At 38.0% G+C, this 22,195-nt stretch overlaps 1 protein-coding gene and 1 pseudogene across 19 annotated transcripts in view; one reads left to right on the top strand and one right to left on the bottom strand.

Annotated features, from left to right (window-relative positions):
* LIMS1 (LIM zinc finger domain containing 1) overlaps positions 1–22,195 on the bottom strand; it is a 142,242-nt gene that overhangs the window by 14,895 nt on the left and 105,152 nt on the right. For 15 of the 19 annotated variants that reach the window (XM_039852610.1, XM_039852608.1, XM_039852613.1 and 12 more), the window contains one exon: positions 10,300–10,459. The exons of 1 other annotated variant lie outside the window; for it this stretch is intronic. In XM_039852610.1, the coding sequence (XP_039708544.1) occupies positions 10,300–10,455 (156 nt within the window). In that variant the 5' untranslated portion in view covers positions 10,456–10,459. Of the gene's footprint in view, positions 1–10,299; positions 10,460–11,023; positions 11,043–15,003; positions 15,446–22,195 lie in introns of those variants that run through there. 3 more of the 19 variants (XM_039852603.1, XM_039852623.1, XM_039852617.1) reach the window with 3 other exon arrangements.
* LOC120594536 (40S ribosomal protein S8-like) lies at positions 10,862–11,485 on the top strand (annotated as a pseudogene).

Below are 22,195 nucleotides of genomic sequence, written 5' to 3'. Positions count from 1 at the left end.
TAAAATGGCAATAACTACATATCTAGCACACAATTACTTTAAATGTAAATGGATTAAATGTTCCATTCAAAAGATAGGGTGGCTGAAAGGATAAGAAAACGAGACTCTTACATATGCTGCCTGCAAGAGACTCACTTCAGAAAGACACACACTGAAATAAAGGGATGAAAAAAAAAATGTTTCATGAAAATGAAAAACAAACGAACAAAAAGCTGGGGTAGCAATAAGACAAAATAAACTTTAAAACAAAGGCTGTAACAAGAGACAAAGAAGGATCCAGTTATCTCACTTACGGGTATTTATCTGAAGAAACCAACACACTACTTTGAAGGGACATGTGAATTCGTATGTTCACTGCAGCATTATTTACAGTAGCCAAGATATGGAGGCATCCTGGGTGTCCATCAATGGATGAATGGGTGAAGAAGAGGTGGTACATATATACAATAGAATATTAGCCACAAAAAAAGAATAAAATATTTCCACCTGCAACGACATGGATGGACCTAGAGAATATTGTGCTGAGTGGAGTCAGAGAAAGAAAGCCAAATGTTAGATGTGAAACCTAGAGAACAGGATAGACAAATAACAGAAACAAGCTCATAGATACAGAGAGCATTCTCATGGTGGTCAGATTGTGGGGTGGGAAGATGGGTGAAGGGGGAGGGGATTAAGAGGTACAAATTAGTAGTTACAAAATAGTTATGGAAATGTAGAGAGGTACATGGGGAATATAGTCAGAAGTATCATAATAACTATGTATGGTGCCAGATGGGTACTGAATTTATAGGGGTGACGACGTCATAAGTTATATAAATGTCTAATCGCTGTGTTGTACACCTGAAATTACCATAATACTGTATGTCAACTATAATTGAAAAAAAATAAAAATATAAAAATGTTTTTAAAAAGGAAAGAATGTTTTGGGGACCATTTATTTTCTGTGTCTGTGGCGGTTTTAAGTTATTGATTTTTAAAATCAGTACTTTTTAATGGAAACAACTTAACCAAAAATCTATTTAGAATTATGAGACCCATTAAAACAAAGTTTAATGAGGAAAGAAAAGAAATGATCAGCTTTTACTCTGTATTTAATGAAAAACATATATACATCACTTTAAAAACAAAACAAAAAAATGAGTCCAGCAGTTAGCATATATACTATATTTGTTAGCAGAAGGTAGAAAAAAGTAGGACTGGTTGTAATTTTAATAAATCTTTTAAGATATAATTAAAAAAGGCAGCACATCATATGAGTTAAGAATACTGACCGTGGATCTAGACTGCCTGAGTTTAAATCTCAGCTGACCCACTGACTGGCTCTGTGACTTTGAGCAAGGCTGCTTAACCTCTCAGTGCTTTGTGAGAGTCAAAAATCTATTGGTTCTGGCTCATAACACATACTCACTGTGTTCACAATTTCTTACCACTACTCTCTTTGCTTTGCTTTGCTTTCACAGGGCTCTCCCTTTAAAAGGATGAATCTTTTTAAAATTAAGGGATAAAAAAGGGAAGGTCCTAAATGGAAAGTTGTCACGACTACTCCTCACATCTCCAAATCTACCATATATCTGAATATAGAATATCTATCACAGTTCCTAAAACCAAGCTTCATCCTTAACAAGAAAATCCATGAGGCAGAAAAAGACTGGAAGCCTATGGGTTTAAGGACCCTTGACCAATCCCTTTAGATTGGTGTCTTGGAACAATTCATCATAGAAAGATTTGAGATTCCTTTCTTTTGTAAAGTGGGAGAAATAAGTGTTATTGTGAATTCAGATATATTATTAGGCAAATCAATATGAGGACAAAGAATCCAGAAATTGTGTTCCTCGAAACCAGAATACATGGACTCAGAAATGGGTTCCCTTGAAGCCGTCTACACTGCAAACTTCAGGCATACCCTGGGGTATGCTTACGTAACCCAGTGTGAGGACAATTGCAACTGGAGAACTTCTTTTGCTATAATGAGCTGTCTCTTTTCTACAGTGTGTAGAAATGATCAAACACAGGAAAAAGTAAAACTATAGGATGAAGAAAATTCAGAAATCACAAATTTGGAAGAATCAAACTTCCATAAATATTGCCTTTAGCTAATCACACATTACAACCTCAACCTGGTTTAAAATACAATAGTCAATAAGAAATATTAATGTTCTAAATTAGTAGTGTTTAAACAACTCTGCTTTTAGTGTTTAAACAACTCTGCTTTTAACTGTTTTTAAGTTTTGGAGTTTAATGAAGATTCTCTTTGTAAGGGAAAAAAAAAGAATTCTGCTGCTTTAAAGGAAGCTCAGAATTAGAATCAGCTAATTTTCTCATTTCAAGTCAAGTGCAAATGTTGAAAATCTTCAACATTTGCACTGGTTTGTTATAAACTGCTTTGAAGTGAGTGGGTCAGTAGATAAACACCTCATTTTGTTGGAAAGTTTCCTCCCAACTGGTCTTCCCTTCTCAGGTTTCAGCCTTCCTGAGTAATCATGATTCAGTATAAGAGGAAATGAGTGAAGAAATCTCTTTGAAAAACATCTTTCCAGTTAATCACTCATCATAAATTGGTCCTTCCTGTTATGCATTTTGTGATAGGGAAAAAAGGACAAATTTGGGATAGTCAGACTAAGAATGAGACAAAAAGGAATCCGAAATATTAACAAAGAACCCAGCCCCTAAATGTGTACTATGCTAAGCTGTAAAAGGCTACACACCAAGTCCCTAGTCCTTGCTTCAGTCCATCCCAATTTGTAGTATTTCTGGAAGTATATCCCTCTGTAACCACTGGTTGTATTTCACTTCCAAAAGTATTTTCTTATGGGAAAATTTAAGATAACCTTTTATTGGAAATAATCCCAGATGTCACAAAGTGAGATTTAGGAACTACTATAGTGGCTATCTATTATATGGTGTTAAGGTCTCTGGGTTGAATGGGTATTTCCTCCTGGAAACAGTATTTAATCAGCCTTCTCATGCCAAAAATGCTTGGTCATTTTACAAATATTTCTTTATTTGTATTAAAGGATGACTGGAGATACTGATAACTTATGAAAAGCAGCACTGATGGAAACAAATTTCCCTGTGAAGAAAACTACAGTGCCAAATTTAAGATCACTAATCATATATAACTCATAACATTTATACAATCTCTAAATTTTCCTGGTCTGAAAATGAGGACAAGAACCATGAAAGCTGCCATCAAGTTCTATCAAAATCACTTTAAAAATCGTATTCTCTCTTAGAACTAGGATATAGTGTGGTCTATACGGCATACCATACATTGTAGGCTTTCTGTAAATATTTACTGAATGACTGAATGAAGCAGGAGTGATGGCCATATACAGGAGAGCACTGCCTATCGGTTATATATAATATTTAGGAAACCATTTCAGTTTCAGTGAAGTACCAGGGAATTACAGTGTAAGAGAACATAGTTGTGGAGACAAGCAGGCCTGAGATAAAAACCTGATCTGACTACTTACCTATCAGTTAACTGTGGACAAGGTCTCTGAGCCTCATCATGGCCATATATAAGTTGTGAATAAAAATATCTAACTTGCAGGGTTTGGGTGAGAATCCAATGGAAAAAAAAAAAGAACAACAGTTTGTAAATACCTAGTACAGTGCCTGGTTCATAATAGGGGTTTAAATAGACAATTATTTCAGAAATAAAAAGGTTAATATAATTCACAAGTCTTATAAAATTAGCAATAACAGGGCATTCATGCATAAAATACTACATTCCAGGCAAGGTGAAGGAATGTGAAGCAACACAAGCCACGTGAGCCCCACCTGAGAGACTCACAGGAAACTGGGAAGCAGCACCTCAACTCTTGGTTGTGAGAGCAGTGAGAAGCAACGCCTGCTGTTCTAACATGTTCACACCATTTTTATTATTACCCTGATCACTATCTTCTGACACAGATAAATTAAAAGAATAGTTATTATAATCATTACTATTTAAAATTTATTTATGATTCAAATGCAGAAGTAGAATATCTGAATAGAGAAAAATGAATTACAATTTTGGGAACCAGTTCTAATTACTATACAGAAAATGTATCTTGCCTTCTGCTAAATGAATGGTATACTTATCTTCCCTTATGCCAATTTAAACAAAGAAGTGTAGGCTTTCTTTTGAGTTTTTGTTATATGAATTCTCTCTAGAAATACTTTCTAATTAAATCTATGGCACGAGAATTAATTCTAACTACAGTCAAATTCTTAGAGATAGGCTTACACGAAGGCTACCTGTGTGGGGTGCTGTTGCCCGAACCACCTGAGGAATGCACCTATTTAGAATTGAGTTGCTATTACCAGTGAGGTTCATCACCTATTTGAAGGGATGCCCTCGTTTGTTTAGTGCAGTGGTTCTCAACTGAGGGTGATTTCACTCCCCAGGGGATATCTAGCAATGTATGGAGATATTTTTGGTTGTCACAACTGGGGATCTAATGGGTAGAGACTAGGGATATTACTTAACATCCTACAATGTACAGGACAGCCTCCACAACAAAGAACTAAACAGCTCAAAATGTCAATAGTGCTGCGGATGAGGAACCCTGGTTTACTGTGTGCAAGTATCATTTACCCGAAGCAGTACCCACTTGGAAGAGGAAGAAGGGAATGGACCAACTTACTGAGTACTGTACATGCTACTTTGGTTCAAACTCATAACTCTATGAGAAATATGTAATTATCCTCTTGTTACAGAAAATTGAAATTCAGAAAGTCTACATCTGCACCAAAGTCAGTGGAGCTGGACAAGGCTGTCGAACCCCATAATCTGTGCTTCTTCCTCTGTGTCTACGACCTCTCTTAGGTAGAACAATAAAGAATATAACCTAGAATTTCTTAAATTAGCTTGTGATTCTCTATCAGAACTTTAAAATCATAACTGAAAGGTAACCCTGGCTTCTCTGCCAATACACAATGTGATCTTTACTTCAGAATTGCTCATGTGGACACAGATGAAGAGGTAATTCTATTGGATGTGAGACAATGACATCAGTCTTGTACTACTGAGTTCCTTTCTGACCATGTACCAATCTACCCTCTATACCCACTGCACAAAGCTGAGAAAAACGCTGAGGTCCTGAAAAGTCCTAATTATGGATATACACTTCCTAAGACATCTTAGGATGAACAGCTTCACTGATAGCTTTTCTTAGTCAGCAAATATTCAGAGCACCTTCTAAAGGCAAGGCACTGTGCTAGGAGCTGCTGCAGATATATGTACTAACAGTCTGTAAAGCCATATTGTGATTATTTTCTAAAAACTAGCATCTTCCATTTATTAAGCTCTTACCCAAGTGCCAGGCACTGTGCTAAAGGGTTTCAAACATCACCTATTTTAGTTTTCAGTAGATTCAGAGAAGGGAGGACTGTCTTCAGGTAGATTTAATTTTTCCCTATTAACGACCAATCTGTAGCAAAATGAAGTCTTCACATCTAACTTGCAAACACGTGGTCAGTCTAGTGTAATTGACTGTAGGTTAAGTTCCTTGAAAACTGTCTATCTTACTCATCATTCTACTCCTAGAATATAACATGGTGTCTGGCACACTGTAACTGCTTAATTAATATTACAAATATTTGCTGAACAAATAGATAGGTCAATAAATGAATAAATGTCACTCGCAAATTTCATGGAAGTCAGAACAAATGAGGATCCTTAGACTTCTCCAATTTGTGACAGTTCCTCAGCCTTGCCCTGTCTTGCATGACACTTTTAAAAGGTATCAACACTGGTCAAGTGTGTTGTGGAGTGCTTCTCACTATGAATTTGTCTCATGATTAGACTGAAGTCATAGTTTTGGGGAAAAACACTACAGAGGAAATAATATGCTCTACTTGTTGCATCTTACTAGGGAGTACATGTATCAGCATGACTTACTACTGGTGATATTAATCTTGATCACTTCGTTAAAATGGTATCTTCCAGGTTTCTCTATTGCAAAGTTACTACTTTATTCTTTTTATATCCCTGACAGAAGTGAGTCAGTGAGTCCAGCACATACTCAAGGGGAAGAGAATTTAGCTCTCTTTCTTCTCCTTTTAATGTCTGCTCTTGGAAATATAGTCTAAAGTTATTTGAATCATTTAAAGAAACTGAGGGGAGGGGATTTTTAATTCAAGAAATGATACTTCATTATTAGAAGCGATTATATTAAAATCCCATCTTGATATAACATGCCCCTCAATAACAGAACATTTTAATGCCAGTATCCCAAAAATCATCTCTTAACTATGGCTCTTCCAGTGCCCTCCCCTGCCATGCCCCCCCAAAAAAACACAGGTAAGAGTCAAATCATGAATCATCCTCAGAAGTTCACAAGTATGCAAAGGCAAATGTCAAAGTTGTAGAAAATTAAAAGCACCTTCATGCAGAATTATGTCTGTAGCTTACTTTCAAATTGCAAAAAATGGGTGGGGTGTGTGAGTGAGTGAGTGTGAGTGAGTGTGAGTGTGTGTGTGTGTGTGTGTGTGTGTGTGTGTGTGATGTGTAGGGTACATGACATTCAATGTACTATTCTTTCAACTTTTCTGTAGGTTTTAAATAAAACACCACCAATTGGGCTGAACCAACATATCAAGTCCATGGTCCACATATGGTACTGAAAACATTATCATGGTTCAGTTCTTCTTCTCGGGGTTCGACCCACAACTGAGGTCGCTTATTTCCACTTAAGAAAGCATTTCTTTCATTCACTGCTCTGCATGCAGGCATGACAAAGCTCAAATAATGTCCAAGAGACAAACAATAGGAATTAGGTAAAGATTATCAATATTTTGAATGTTTAGATTAGAAATTGTCTGACCTAGTTCCTAGTTGGTAGATCTTACTTGCAATCTATACCATCCAAGATCTGAGTAATTAAGTACCTAATAGTCATTAAATACTGTAAAACAAGTGATAGAGATATAGAATTAGGCAAGCTCTTGTACCTGACATATTTAAAGTTAGATAGGAAGAAGATAAGCATATAAATCAATAGCCATATGAAATGTGTAAATGCCCTCCATATTAAAGGTATAAACAAAATGCTGTGTGGACTCAGAGAAGATAAGAAATCAAACAGACGGGATTAGGTTGAAAACACCACTAATGATGCCTTATAATAAGAAACATCTTGGTAAAGAAAGTAGTCCTTATTAATGAGAGAAGCTGCAGAGCACAGAATCAAGTCCTACTTTACATTCTTCAGTGGTGATGGATTACTATCTTAACAGGAAACTTTAACTTTGCTTTTTAAATCACATAATCTAGAGGAATTCAAATTCATCTTGAGTAAGGAGACAAATAATCCTGGTTGCAGCTGAATCACTCTTAAGAGGAGCGATAGATGAGCCAGAAACACCTGAGCCTGATCAGCTTATATGCAGACATACATCCTAGGGGTGGGTAGGAAACAAGTCTCACACTAGACTTGCCTTTGTGGTCAAAAGGAAGACTGTCCTGGTTACCCGATCCAAAATATCAGGAAGTTCTACAGTGAAAAGTGAATCCCATTTTCAAAGGAAGGTAAGTGTAGAGAACTCACCTCTAAGTCTCTATTGCTAGCCTTCTAGAGAAAAGAGTAGGGACTGTGGAAATAAAAGAAGGATAGTGTTTTAAAGGCAAAAGTCTTATCAAAGGTATAGAGTAGAAAAGATGCATTTGCTATTACCACCAAGATTGTAGCACAGGGTTATGTCTCAAAGGGAAAGCAAACTGGGTAAGTTTTCGTACTTCCTTTTCAGGGAAACAATTTACTGCTGGACATAACTGAAAATACAGGTTATTTCTTGGAATGCTTGGATAGCTTTTTCTCTAATATCATTCAACCAAATGGAAAAGTTGTACTCTGGTCTGGACAAAGGGTTTTAATTACAAATGGAGCTAAAATAGCAATCTTCCTCTGGACTCCAGGGAGCTTTAGCTGGACAACAGCCCATTGACAGACTAGTTCTGAGTGCTGATAACTTCTTCTGGAATACTATCAGATAAGCCCAAGGAAGGTACTTATAATCCAGAAATAAAGAGGAATAAGGGATGGGCAGGAGGACAAGTGTGTCATGCTTTATTCCATTCCATCTGAGGCTCTTCCAGAGCCTTCCCTCTGACGAAGCATAAGTGCCTTGGCAGCTGATAGGACCCAAACATGGAACCAGGAACTTAGGAGGTGATCGCACTTAACAATATTTTTAATTCCAAAGTGGCAGGCAAATGGAGAGTATAGGAAAAAGAAAGTGATAGAAGAAAATAAGACCTCGGAAATAATAAAAATGTGTGAAAAAACAGAGTCTGCCTTTCTCTTTTGAATTCTTCCCTACTGCATCTCTAGAATCTCTTCTAAGGCCTTTGTCATAATTATCTAGTTCGATAAAAATATTTTAGATTTGAAAAGAATATGTAAGGGAAAGAATACCATATTGGATATTAGGAGACCAGACTAAGTTCTAATTCCATTCACATCACAAGTCTGCTGTGTTATCAAGGACATTTCAACCTATCTAGGCCTCAAGGGAAAAAAGAAGCAGGAGAAGAAGGGGTTACAAAGTATAAGGGCTGATCTTTCCTAGGGAGGCAGACTTCTCAGCCTCCTTGAAGTGTGTTTTGGCAGTCTTACCTCCTTCCTTGCCAAGGTCCTGGCCTACCTCCCCTGCGCTTACTCAGAGAACTGACAGTGTTTTGTCAAGACTCTACAGAACAGGTCCTTCGGTCTTTTTATGCAAATTGGGTATCACCTCCCTTGCTGGCCTCAGCAGCTAGGGACTTTCTTTTCTCCTTGAATCTAGCTGCTGCCCCTCATTACCAATGGCAGCCCTGACCACAATCTCAGGTGACTCTCTGACACCCCCCATCCCCTCTCCCCAGGTCTTCCCTCCTGCTATCGGACACTGTACCTTTTCTACTCTGGTCCCACCCACAAGTGTCACTTGCCATCAACCTTGACAGGAAAAGAGATTCCCACTACCCAGGGAAGGAATTAGGAAGAACTGAAAGAAAAGAGAAATAGAATTCCTGTTCCTATTGCCAGGGTTTTGGTTGTAGTGAATATGTTTCCGGGACATAGTAAGAGCTCAAAATGTTTTTCAGTGAATAAAACAGTGTGCCCTAATCAAAACACTTAAAGCTGTTTCCCAGAGTGAAGTTACTATATACATGGTAGTTCTGTATTTCGTGTATCCATGACAGATGGCTGGCCTTGGAACCCCACTCTCACGAGGCATGGTTTTTATGGGAAAAATGCTGTCTGAGTCTCAAACAATTGACTTACTAATGACCTTTAGTAACTACCTTTCCTTCCTCAGGAATGGCTTATAAAACAGGAAAATTTAAAAATTTGTTAGGCAAAAAGAAAACAAACAGCAGCCATCTCTACCTATAATATAGTTCTATATATTATCATACACAGACACACATATGAATAACATATATACAAATATGTAAGGAGTAAGTAAGTTGGTAAATTATCTGATTAACCTCTCTCAGATTCTCACACACACACACACACACACCACTCTTCATTAAGAGCAAGGGGTCAGCCTTCCTAGACTAGTACCAAAGTAGATGTTTACTGTGAGAAGGGGGTCTCGGTCATAGTAAGAATAAATACGAAGGAAGTAGAGACCACATGGTAAGTCCAGAGGATCAAGAAAAACAAATATTTGGAAAAGAATATAAGACACATCGAAGAGCTAAATATTAACAGGGTACCCGCCCCCCAAATACTCATTTCCAAACAAGATCCTCTTTAGAAAATAAATGCATGGATGGTCGCACTTGTTGCTTGAAAGTCTTGGAGGAGGTAACAAATATCCCTTTAGAGAGGATATCCAATGGTTCTCTGAGAAGGAGGAAAGACACACATAGGCAGGATTCATGAAGGTATGTGGGGGCAAGCAAGTGGGGATCTGAGTGGAGAAGCCAGAAAAACTGTGGCTAAAGTTAATGAAAGAATTTTGTCTGCTGAGCTGAAGTGCTCAGGTCTGTGAGACTGAGGTACTGTGGGTTCTGAAATAAGAAGATGAACAATACAAATGGTGGGGTCTGTCAGGGCATTCCACATATAAGCCATCACTGACCTGAGAGGTACCAAATACCTGGCACTGTATCTGTATCTGACATTTCAATACAATCTTTGACACTGAAATGTAAAAAAAAGAAGGTTCATAAACTATATAAATGTCTAACTAATGTACTATATACTTGGAACTAATAAAAAAATTAAAAATAAAGGGAAGAAAGATGCCTCGAAAAAAGGGAAGGGAAGAAGAGTGAAGGAGGATGATATCTTTAAGCTTCTGTCCAAGTTGACTCACCTCATAGAAGAGTCCTTCTGGGAACTGCTGGAAGCACTGAGCACACACAAAACACTGCTCATGGTACAGCTCGCCATTACTGTTTACAATCTTCTCGGCGGGTGCAAACCCCCCCCTGCAGCGCTCACAAGCAGCGTTGGCAAGGGCATTGGCCATGTTGCTGTAACACACAAAGGACAGGAAGCACAGACTGTCAACTTTTTCTTAGACTTAAGATGAAAAAACATAAACTAAAGAGCACATTCTATCTCATCACGAAAATTGTACTTTATCATAAAGCCTGATTTCTTGCCTGTGTCTTAAGTTTTCAACTCAAACTGTTCCCATTTGTTTGCCCTAGCATCTTAGGTTCTAAAGGGGCCTCCTGCTCGGAACCTGTTTCTCTTTAACATTTTTGACATTCCTCCTGATAAATATCACCATGAGTGAGTGCCTACTATCTGTTAGGCACTAGGGATAGAGATGAAAGTCAAGAGTTGCCCTCATGGAGCTCGAGTTTACAGCCCAATAAGGAGCTTAATCAAAATATCCACAAGCTGCTCTTCCTAGCCGGCACCATGTCATGGGCATCTCTTGGGACAAGTGGCACAAGTGCCACAAGGCCAGGGGCAAGAGAAAGCCCTATCACAGAAACATAAACACGACCTGGGACACCCTGCTGCCAACACTAAGACTGGCCCCCACACATACACACAGTCTACACGTGGGAGGCAACAAGCTCTACCTTGAGGCTGGACATGGGGAACTTCTCCTGGGGCTCTGAGTGTTGCACACACAAAGCAAGGGTTACTGATGCTGTCTACAGTGCATCCAATGGTGAACTGGTTGGTGCCAAGACCCTAGTGAAGAGCCTTGTCGTGCTCACTGACAACACTGTGGACCAACAGAGGTATGAGCCCCACTTCATACTGCCCCTGAGCTGTAAGAAGGGGGCCAAGCTGACTCCTGAGGAGAAAGAGATTTAAAAAAAAAAACCACAACAAAACAACCAAAGAAAGTTCAGAAGAAATATGATGAAAGGAAAAGAATGCTCAAATCAGCAGTTTTCTAGCAGTTCCAGTTGGGCAAGCTTCTTACACCCATCACTTCAAGACCAAGCAAGTATGGCTGAGCAGATGGCTATGTGCTAGAGGGCAAGGAGCTGGAGTTCTAGCTGAGGAAAATCAAGGCCTCAAAAAGCAAATAAATCCTCCTCTCTATCTTAGCTCATGTAATAAAGGTGTTTCTTCTTCTGTGAAAAAAATCCATAAGTCAACATCTCAAAACCAATTTCTCTCTCCTCTGAGAACAGAATCCAAACTGCATATCAGTTGAATGCCATGTCATAGTATAGACGAAAATTATTCCTTTGGTTAGATCCTACTGAAAGTCACTGCTTAGTAACTCTGAAAACTTGCCAAAAATCCCTTAGTCCTATCATTTAATTGGTAAGACTAATATTCAACACCGATATTATAAAATATATCTTAAAATTAAAGAATTTTACATTATAAAGATCATTTTACAGATGATGAAATAGAGGGTCAGAGAGGTAGAGTGACTAGCCCAACCCCATAGTGGCCCCTGAACTTCCAATAAATAACTGTTTTGTTTCTGGAAGGCCTCCAAGTGGAGAAGGTCCCCTAAGCAGAGCAGTCATTGATTGTCTAAGGTGTCCTTCTATAATTTGGCAAGTTTATTTTCAGAAGCCCACTCACAGCATGAGCTCTACCTGTGTGTCTGGTCCCCCAGTGCAGCTGCTGACCACCCAGGCACTGAACCAACCCACCTCATAGAGGGACTGCCAACGTTCTCCTGAATCTTCACAACCGCCCTGTGAGGCAGATGAGAAGGAAAGTCTCCATTTTACAGACAGATTACCTGCCTTATCTCACATCAGTTTCTAAGTTTTGCTATTTCTTTAGCAAAAGTGTTCACATACCTTGTTTCACACCTCCACCTCACCCCAACGGAGTGCAACTTTGCCTTCCTCCCCCAAATGTTTCAAAGAACACATATTCCTATTTTGTAGCCTTGGCATAACTTACTCAGTACCATGTTTATACCCCCCTACCAATCAATATTCAATTTTACTTAATAGGCTTAAATACAGAATTAAAATGTCACCAAAATAAAAGGAGAAAGGGAGGAAGGGAGGCAACCTCACTGCTTGGCAAACTTGGCCTAAGTCTACTACTAAAAGGAATTTTCTACTTTGTTATTTCAAAATTACTGTGTGTTAGGAAGAAAAATCTGCAAAATTTCCTTCTTTACCTGGCTTTGTCATAAGCCAGATGAACTGTGGAAGTTTTAGCAAAGCTCTAGAAAGGTCTGTGCTTTCTCCGTTCTCCTGACCAAAATCCACAAGAGTCCCTTGATGAAGTATGGTAAGCCCACACCTGCCCTGATAATTCTTAGTACTGTTTTGAGGATGAAATAAGAAAAAGTATATAAAACCACTTTGGAAAACAGAAGATGTTACTCAAATATAAAGCATTATAATTAAAAACCCTCTCAAAAGATTTACCAACTCCTCAATGATTTTAATAGAAATCCAAAAAAGCTAGACAATTAGGCCATCCTGGAATGTCCTGATTCATTACTACCTACATTGGTGGTACTCAAAATTTAAGGATTACTGTGATCCTTTCACGAGTTCAAAGGTCTTCCCTTTCCTAACTACATCTCTATGAGATGAATGCAGAAGCAGTTATGAGAAACTTTTATTAAGACAGATGTTAATGAGATTTGTAAAAATGTAAATATAATGCCACACTTTCCACATCAAGCTTTTATTTTTAGGTTATTTTTCATTAAAAATTAATATTAATATTTATTATTGTGTAATGAGCGTATTGTTATTTTAAATGAACTAATAAATACAAAATATTTCTCAGTTTTATTTTCTAATTCAGTAAATATTGATAAAGTTAAAGCTCTTTAGGGACCTCAAAAATTTTTTAAAGTGTAAAGGGGTCCCAAGATCAAAATGTTTATCATTGACCTTAATACTACAGACTGTTTATATTCAAGTTCAAATACCAAATAGTTAGAATTAGAAAATAGACACATTATAAAAAGCATAATTTTTTTCCATATACAGGAAAAATAAACTAGTTTTAGAGATAATGTCATATGTATTTTTGAAAAAGTCTTCCTTATCATAACAAGTAGGAAAAGAAAAGGGACAGAACATTAGAGGAAACTTTCAGGAAAAAAAAAAACCAATAATCTCACCAACCTACTGAACTGTTTACATATTCCTTTCCTTTCTTGTCCTTGATCCCCAGGCACTATGTATTTTTTTTTAATGGACTATTTTTTACAGCAGTTTTAGGTTCACAGAGAGATTGAATGGAAGGCACAGAGATTTCCCATATGTTCCCAGTCCCCACACATGCATAGCTCTCCCATTATCAACATCCCCACCAAAGTGGCACATTTGTTACAATGAATGAACCTACACTGACTTTTTTATTTTTTTTTACAATTGATCTTTAAATTTAATACACATGACAGAAGTTACTTTTTAAAAGTCATGAATGATAGAGCTGTCATTCAGTTAGTTACAATAAATTGATAATTTCTCAGAAAAGAATTTTCACTAAAATTTTTAACAAAAATTGATGACAAGAAATATATACATTGGGGAATATATCTATATATCTATATCTATCTATCAAAGTCTTAGTACGAAATGTTCATAACTGGTCAGTCATAATTGTTTTAGCTGATCTACTTCTAAAAATCAACCACACATAAAACTTAACATCTTCAAGCTTTCTATTATTTAAGTGTCGCATTTATCGAAGCATGTGAAACAAATTTCCTGGCATTAAAATGCACAATTGTGTAAATTCAAAAAGCATCCTGAGGGTTAGTTAATCAAGCATTTTGGTTACAGAGTAATTATAATTGCCCAATTACTCTTAAAAAGAACTCTTTAGGAGTTGTAAAAATAAATGACCTCTGTTGCAAAACCGCAGCAAAAGGATTCATGGAAATAGAGAATCGGGTCGGTTAAATTCTCCTCTCTATTGACAAACTGAGGATTTGCAATAATTCTAAGCTTACGACCTTGTATAAGATCAACAATCTTACATGAGTTGGTCTAAATACTACTCTACAGTATTTTTTAAACACTGCTTGCTAAAAACCCATTTAATAATATGAATTAGATTAACTTTTAGGGTTAACTGAATGATATATATGCATGCTAGTTACACAACATCCTTTTTCATTCACTCAGTCCCCTAGAGACAGTACTGAGAAACCCAGCTGGCCTACTTCAAACTACTGATTATTAAACATAACAAAAATCTGGACCTTTATCAGCAGTCTGTAATTCAAATTTTCAGTTTCCCCCAATCTGCCTTTTATTTATGGGAAGGTGTAGAGTGTAAAATTTTTGTTATAAATCCTAACAATGAAAATGAACCTCTCTTTTGGACTATATAATGAAAAAAAACTATTATTAGGAACCTACTGCTCTTAATTCAGACGATACTGCTCTTAATTCAAAAGTAGCACTTTGCTTTACATATGTATGTCATCTAGCAGAAGTTTTGCTTGGCCAAGCAACCTACCTGCCTGCAAGAATATGCTGCATCACCCTGGAAAGCCCCTGATGAGAGTCAAGAAAATAAAACCATAAATGGCTAGTGAACTGAAAGCCCAGGAAGGCTAGATCTGGAAGAGGGGAACCCCAAGAGAGGAGACACTTACAATTTCGCATAAAAGTCACAGAACTCCTTGTAGACTTTTACGTCACTGTGCCTGCGCTGCAGTTTGGACACAGCCCTCTCGTCTTCATTTCCATTAGCCTGGTGGACACTGTTCAGGGCTGTCTGGGGGATTTCTTCATTCTCTGGGATAACAGAGGGTCGCGCCCGGCCCGGGAACGCCATAGTCGGTGCTTTTGAGCTTGGAGCCCAGGATAGAGAGCAGCAGGACAGGAGACCAGAGAAACAATGTCCAGGCCTCCCCTGCTTCCCTGCCAGGGTCACTCCCACTGTCCCCACACACGTCAGCCCGGGGCTTGCCAGGGTCGCTCCCGACCCTTCACATTAAGAGCTCCAGCAGCAAAGCAGTCAGTTGGCCTGAAAGTCCTGATCTGCTGAGGCAGTTTGGAAGCTCTAGAAAACATTCCACAAAGGAGTGACCCAGGCCTTGCAGAGCAGCCTTCCAGATGGACTGTGCCTATAATCACTACTAAAGGAACAGAGGGCTGCTTGGTAGGCAAGCCTCCAAGAGGAAAAAATATCTACGTGCCTTGGCCGTCTGTCGCCAGGCTTCAACAACACTAACACTGTGCTCCTGTGCTTCGGTGGACATCAGAATCTCTTGGAGAGTGTATTAAACACCCCCGGAAACTCTGTGTTTCTACTAAGTTCTCAGTGAGTCTGGCATTGTTGGCACACTCTGAGGAGCATCGTGATGCCCAGGGCAGGCTTGCCAGATAAGCCCTATGGCTGCCTTCCCCCAGGAGTCTGTGAGTCAGAGAAATTAAGAGCTATGTTTGACTTACTTATCCTCATGCGTAGCACAGTAAAAGTCTGATAATGTGTTCAATGAACTGATGCAAGAGGTAATAGGAACGAGCTGGAGTTTAGTTAGAACTCTTTCTATTTGACCTCCAGATAATCCTTGACTTAGGTGAGCCATATTTCTTGGTCTTTATCATGACTAAGGATGCCGTTGGTAAGTCTTACTATGCCATATTACAGGTCTTGTGGTAGTGTCAACAATGAAGCTGGCGATGATGTAGTAGTACCATGGGTGGTGAAAGGCTTCAGAATCTTTCTCAATCCCAGTCCTCTCAGCACCATTGTGCCACCCCACCAAAATCAAGGTAACAAGGGGCACTTGAGAAAGAAAATCTAGAGAATAGGTAAAAGGTACAATGACCAAAAGAGCAGATCACACTAGATAGGAGAGCCATGAAATCATCAACAAAAGACAAAGTGCAGCTAAGACTCTCAAGTAGTAACTATAAATAACAATATCTAAGTGTTAGTAAATGCTCACTATCAGATCCCTATGAGGTAGGTATTATTTACAGGTGAGGAAAGTGAAGCACAAATTAGTTGAATAACTAGTAGGTAGGTGGCAGAGGTAGTCTAATTCTAATTTCTATGTGAGAAAATAGTTAAATACAACTACTGGAGGACAAAAAAGGTTAACTAGAAAAGGGTACAAAATGGAACTAGAAGCAGAAAATGAGATCTGGTCCTCCCACTTTGAGCCCTAATGATCTCAGGGTACAGGTCAGAACTCAACAGCTGTGGACCTTCCCATGCCCAAAGCCTGAGGCTGATGGAACAAGAAAATCACCATTTTTTAAACAGGAAAAAAACAACCTCAAGGTTTATTTACTTATTTCTTTTTTTACAATGACCATTGGAATTGAGAAGGGAGGCAGCAAGGTATGGAGAGAGAGTGACGGGGGGAAAGTGGGAGGGAGGGAAATAGACACACACAGACACACAGACACACAGACTGACTTTCAGACCAGAAATATAATACACTGAATTAGGGGTAGCCTGGTAGGAAGTAGGGAGCCATATAAGCCTTCTGCCCAGAATCCTTCTTCCCTCTTAACATCATTATCTTCTCTATTCACATTTCTGCCTCACCTAAGACAACTCCTTTTTCTAAAACTCAAAAACAGTCTTTATTTTAATTATTTTTAAACTTTTCTATCTCTGTATACTGGTACATGAACATGGGGATGTGTCCTTTCCAGGGAAAAGTTTCTAGACAATGATTTGAGGGTGTAAAAGAAGGGAGTCCCATCACCACTATGTTCTCAGCAATAATCCTTCCGACTTGCCAGTTTTATAATTAGCTTTTATGTGGAGTTAATTTATCCTACATAAAAATAAATAAGACTACAGTTACCTTTCAGAGAGCTTAAGTGACTTGCTCAAAGTCACACAGCTAGTAAGTGGAAGGTCCCAAATTCAAATTCAGATACCCAACCCAATGTTTTTGTTTTTTTATCTCTATAAAATCCATCCTGCATCAGTGCTTTCAGTAACTGATATATTTTTGTCCACACCTAAGTAAAGAAGCTGTCAGACTCTATTTACTTATTTTGTTTACAATATTCTTTATAGTTCTTAATCTGTATTAGGTCCAGTGATTGTAAATCAGGTTCATTCTCCTGCTAGAAATATCATCAGATCAAAAATATTCTGCCAACACTGAGGTAATGCTACGTAGAGACACCAACCTGCAGGGCAGAATACTGAAGTATGTACTGGAAGATTTCCCTTTCCTTTCAGCTCAAACAGTATCCAGGAGGGCTAGGGACAAGTTCTCTTTCCTTTAGCCTGCCAAGGGAAATTTTCACATGCCAAAAATGTAACATCCAGAAAGGCAGGAAATCCATCCAAGTTGTTACACAATAGCTTGCTACTATTTATTGCTGAGTAGTATTCCACGGCATGAACATACCATAGTTTGTTTAACCATTTACCCATTAAAGAATATTGTAGCTTCCAGTTTGGGGCTGTTGTGAACAGAGCACTGTATAAGTTTCTGTGTAAACCTAAGTCTTCATTTCTCTGGGGAAAATGTCCAAGAGTGAAACTGCTGAGTTGTATAATAAGTCTATGTTTAGTTTTTTTAAGAAATTATCAAACTATTTTTTAGAGTGGTTGTACTATTTTACATTCCACCAGCAATATATGAGATTCAATTTCTCCACATCCTTGCCAGCATTTGGTATCACCATTATTTCTTATTTTAGCTGATCTAATAGGTTTGCAGTCCCAATTTTTATTAAGTATATGTGTGTGTATGTGTGTGTGTAGATAAGTACAAAAAAGAAGTCAGAAATTTCATCCCACCAGATAATTATATTGACAAAAAAGGAAAAAGAATAATATGCATGTATTTGGGAAAAAATGCAAACACTACGGAGAGGTATAAAATGAAAAGTCTCTTAATAGGTGTGTGTGTGTGTGTGTGTGTCTGTGTCAGTGTGTGTGTGTGTGTGTGTGTGTGTATGCATATATGTATATGTATGCATATGTATATGTGCATTCTACTAATCTTAACTGTCCTTTTGATGAAACTAAAGAGTTTACTAAAAGAATGACTTGACTTTTGATCATCAACAAGACATTAAGCTGAAATAAAAGCAAATCTGGTTTTGTTCTGAAATCTGTTTTCCCCAGGGCCTGCAGTACAGCCAGGCTACGGTTCTTACTACCAGAGCCACCAGGAAACTGCTTGAACAGGAAATCTTAACCCTCCCCGCCGCAATCAGCCCCTAAATTGCTCCACACCTTCAATGAAGTCAGTTCTACAATGTCCTTCTGCTAAATCAGATTAGTGCTGGAAATGCAGTAAGAATTCTCTTAACTTTTCAAGTTAGTTAAGTAATATTTTGTTAAGGGGAAGTAGGTAGGAGACTTTTCTTTTTTTCTAGAATACTCCCAGCTGGGTCTATACTAATGGGGGTCAAGCACACACAGTAATCCTAGACAAAACTCCTCAACAGAAGTCACCTTGATCCAAATCAAGTTTTGTAATCAAAGGTATCATATGTAATATTTTAAATATTTTAATAAACTATTTATTTAATAAAATATTTAATATTAATAAAATATTTAATCTAATCAATATAACAGTATTTATATGAATATTAAGACAGATTTGTGGTTTTGTCTCTTTGTTTTGCCAGATCTTATTCTATCCTCTTTTCCTTTCTTTCTATCATCGAGGAATGTGGAGCTGGGAGGGAGAAGAAAAGGCTGAGGTTGGTTTTAATGAAAAAAGGAACATGGAAGAGCCAGATCTTTTATCACACATCTCCTTCCCATTTTCCTCTCCCTACGAAAGACCTTGACCAGCTGATTTTCATAAATTCTCCAGGCAGAGAAACTCTGTACCTTGCACATGCTGCTTATGCCGAAACAAAGGAACTAATTAATAAAGTGAGGGTTCCAGGCCAACCAGGAAGGCTTGGATGTGCCCACCACTGCAACTGTGAGTAAGCAACCTCTGGTATTTTAGAGGCTTGTGGCAACATGAATGGGCTGCCCTTCCTTTAGCAGCTTTTCTGCTAAGGTCGATAGCTTCTTAAAAAATAATTGCTCACGTTATTTCACTGTTTACTTACTTATATTATTTTACATCATGTCTAAAATATGGAATTTTTACTATGTGCTCATGGGGCAACAGACTTAAGGGTACCTAAGAAGCATCTGTTAAAGTGAATAGTCACATCCTCTGTTTCTATGAGCATACAATGTAATTGGGGGAAAAATATATAGATATATGTGCCTTCATCAATTATTCAAGCACTTAAAGATGGAGATTTCTATTTCAGTGCCCAGTGCTCAATGAGTAAAGCTGTCTACGTGCCCTAGTCCCCGAGTAAGTATTGGTAACCATGTGGCCACTGAGAGCTTAGGTGGCACTATCTGCCCAAAAGGACTGCACAGGTGAGTCAGTTGTCATTCACTTCTCTTATCTGGCTACCATACAGCAGAGCTAAAAAATGTGTGTTATTTTTCCAAGAGTACAAGGGGGTAATCTGAGGCCAAATGAACACCATTGCTCAAGTTTTGTATCCAGGGCTTTTGTTACCTTCAAACCATTTTTGGCACTTAATATTGCTCTAAGAAATGCAAACAATCCATAAGAAAAATATTTATCTGAATTCCCTTGACAGAAATTACTGCTCCAACTATAGTGGCATCAAAATGGTCCTTGAAGTAGGGTGAGGTTGGCTGTTTTTAAAAAAGTACTCAAAAAGACATTTTTGTCTAAACAGTGGGTCTGTTAGGTGTTTTTTTTTTTTTTTTGCTGAAGAACTAGAGTTTCCTGAGGGCTGTGATTCCTTAAGGGTTCTCCCCAAGAGGTTCTATAACCCCAAAAGCTCTTCTCATTACCATGGCTAATCTGGGTCTTTGGAAGGAAGATCCCACAGGATAGTTCTGAACTCCAAACATTCTTTAAATCCACCCAGGGTAGATAAATTTGTATTTCATAAACTCAACATTTTCTCATGATCTACTACTATGTGTTATACTCTATCATTTACTGAACTGATCATTTTCTCATTATCTACTGTGCAGTGTCTTAGTCCATTCAGGCTGCTGTAACAAAATACCACAAACTAGGTGGCTTATAAACAACAGAAATTCATTCCTTACAGTTCTAGAGGCTGGAAGTCCACAATCAAGGCACCAGCAGGGTCAAGTTCTGGTAAGGACTCTCCTCCCCTCTTCCTGGTTCATAGCCGGCACTTTCTCACTGTATCCTCACATGGTAGAAGGGGCTAGGGATCTCTGTAATACTTCTTTTAGAAGGGCTCCACCCTCATAACCCAAGCACCTCCCAAAGGCCCCAACTCCTAATAGTATCACCTTTAGGGGTTCAGATTTCAGCATATGAATTTAGGGGGGACACGAGCATTCACACAATAGCAGGCAGAACCTGGGACCCTTGCTGAGTACTCCTAACAGCTTGTTAGATGCCAAACCACATATGGCATATTTAATGTTAAGCTGACCACTCCACAGTGTTCCATAAAGAACGCTGCAAGGCTTCAGATAACATCAGTCCAGCCAACTCCATGATTTCAGCCAAAACAAATTCCACCCCTGACATAACACATAGCCAAAGATAAATAATCTACTTAGAACTATCATACAAAAATAAACTGCAGCTATTTTCAGGAGCTCAAATACTTAAAAGCCTAGATATAATCATGCACATGGTTGTCAAAATTAAAAATCAACTTTTTAATAACTGACATTTTTACATTAAAATCTCTCAAACAGCAAATACTGAATTATGTGCATTACTACCAAATAGTTCATTTATGTAGCTTTTAAAACTCAAGCTGAACATTTTGACCTACTGCCTCTAAAACATGGGACGCTAACGTAGGAAAAAGACTATTACATGTTTTTCGTCATTCCAGATACAATTCTGTATGTGGATGGCCACACCAAGCACTTGGCAATAACAACTATTAGAATGAAGCTTCTCCAGTGTCGAAGGCTTTCATGAATATTAGGGTATTCAAATTGTTGAGATGGCCTGGTTAAAATAAATTATTTTCACTGTGATTCTCTATTTTACTCAAATGGAAAATTGAATCTGATTTTCCCGTACTACTAAAAACAAAACAATCATGATATGCAAGTAAAGATAATGGAGCTGGAAAGTTCTTTCTCATTTCCAAGCATCCAGGTCAAATGTACTGTTTTCTTTTAATAAATAGTGAGGAAAGAGACAAAGGTTGGCCATAAAAGGATATGGAGTTGCAATTAATATACCATTTTTCTTTGTTCAAATTGTTTCCTAATTCCTGAATGCACAAGCAAAAAGAAATTATTCATTACAATAAGGGCAACAGAGTAAGAGAGAAATAAGGCACACACCTTCTCAAATCTAAAATGAAGAAAACTGCACATTTGTTACCTATTTGCATTGACATTGCTTTTCAGGATCATGATAAAAGCAGGGAAGTTCCTCTTTGGTCCCGTTAGAGTATGTTAGAAATAACTGAAGAGACTAAGTAAAAAACTTTACCATCTATCAAAGATGAAAAGATTATGTAATGATTTCCTTATATACCAGCAACCACTCTCTCCAGGGCCTTCAACTCATCACAAATACTCAGACCAATCTAGCAGTGACAAGGAGGCTGTAACCAGAAAAGGCTATTCGCACCTGATTGTAACACCCTTTGAAAGGAAACTCATTTCAAGTTAGACTAACTACCCTTGGTGTTGGAAACAGAAGATTTTATAGCACTCCAAACTTTGTGATGTTTTAAAGCATCTTTATCTCTCATAAAGAAACTAAGTGAAATGCAATTCAATCTCAGGTTGAAACTTTTCAGTAAGTAAACTAGAAGGCACACTTTTAGTCCTAAAATCATCAGTTAAAA

This window comes from Pteropus medius, unplaced genomic scaffold (genome assembly GCF_902729225.1).
Source record: "Pteropus medius unplaced genomic scaffold, Ma_sr-lr_union100, whole genome shotgun sequence".
Classification (NCBI taxonomy): Eukaryota; Metazoa; Chordata; class Mammalia; order Chiroptera; family Pteropodidae; genus Pteropus; species Pteropus medius.
Note: the sequence above shows the minus strand (reverse complement) of the source record. Positions and strands in the feature narration are given on the sequence as shown.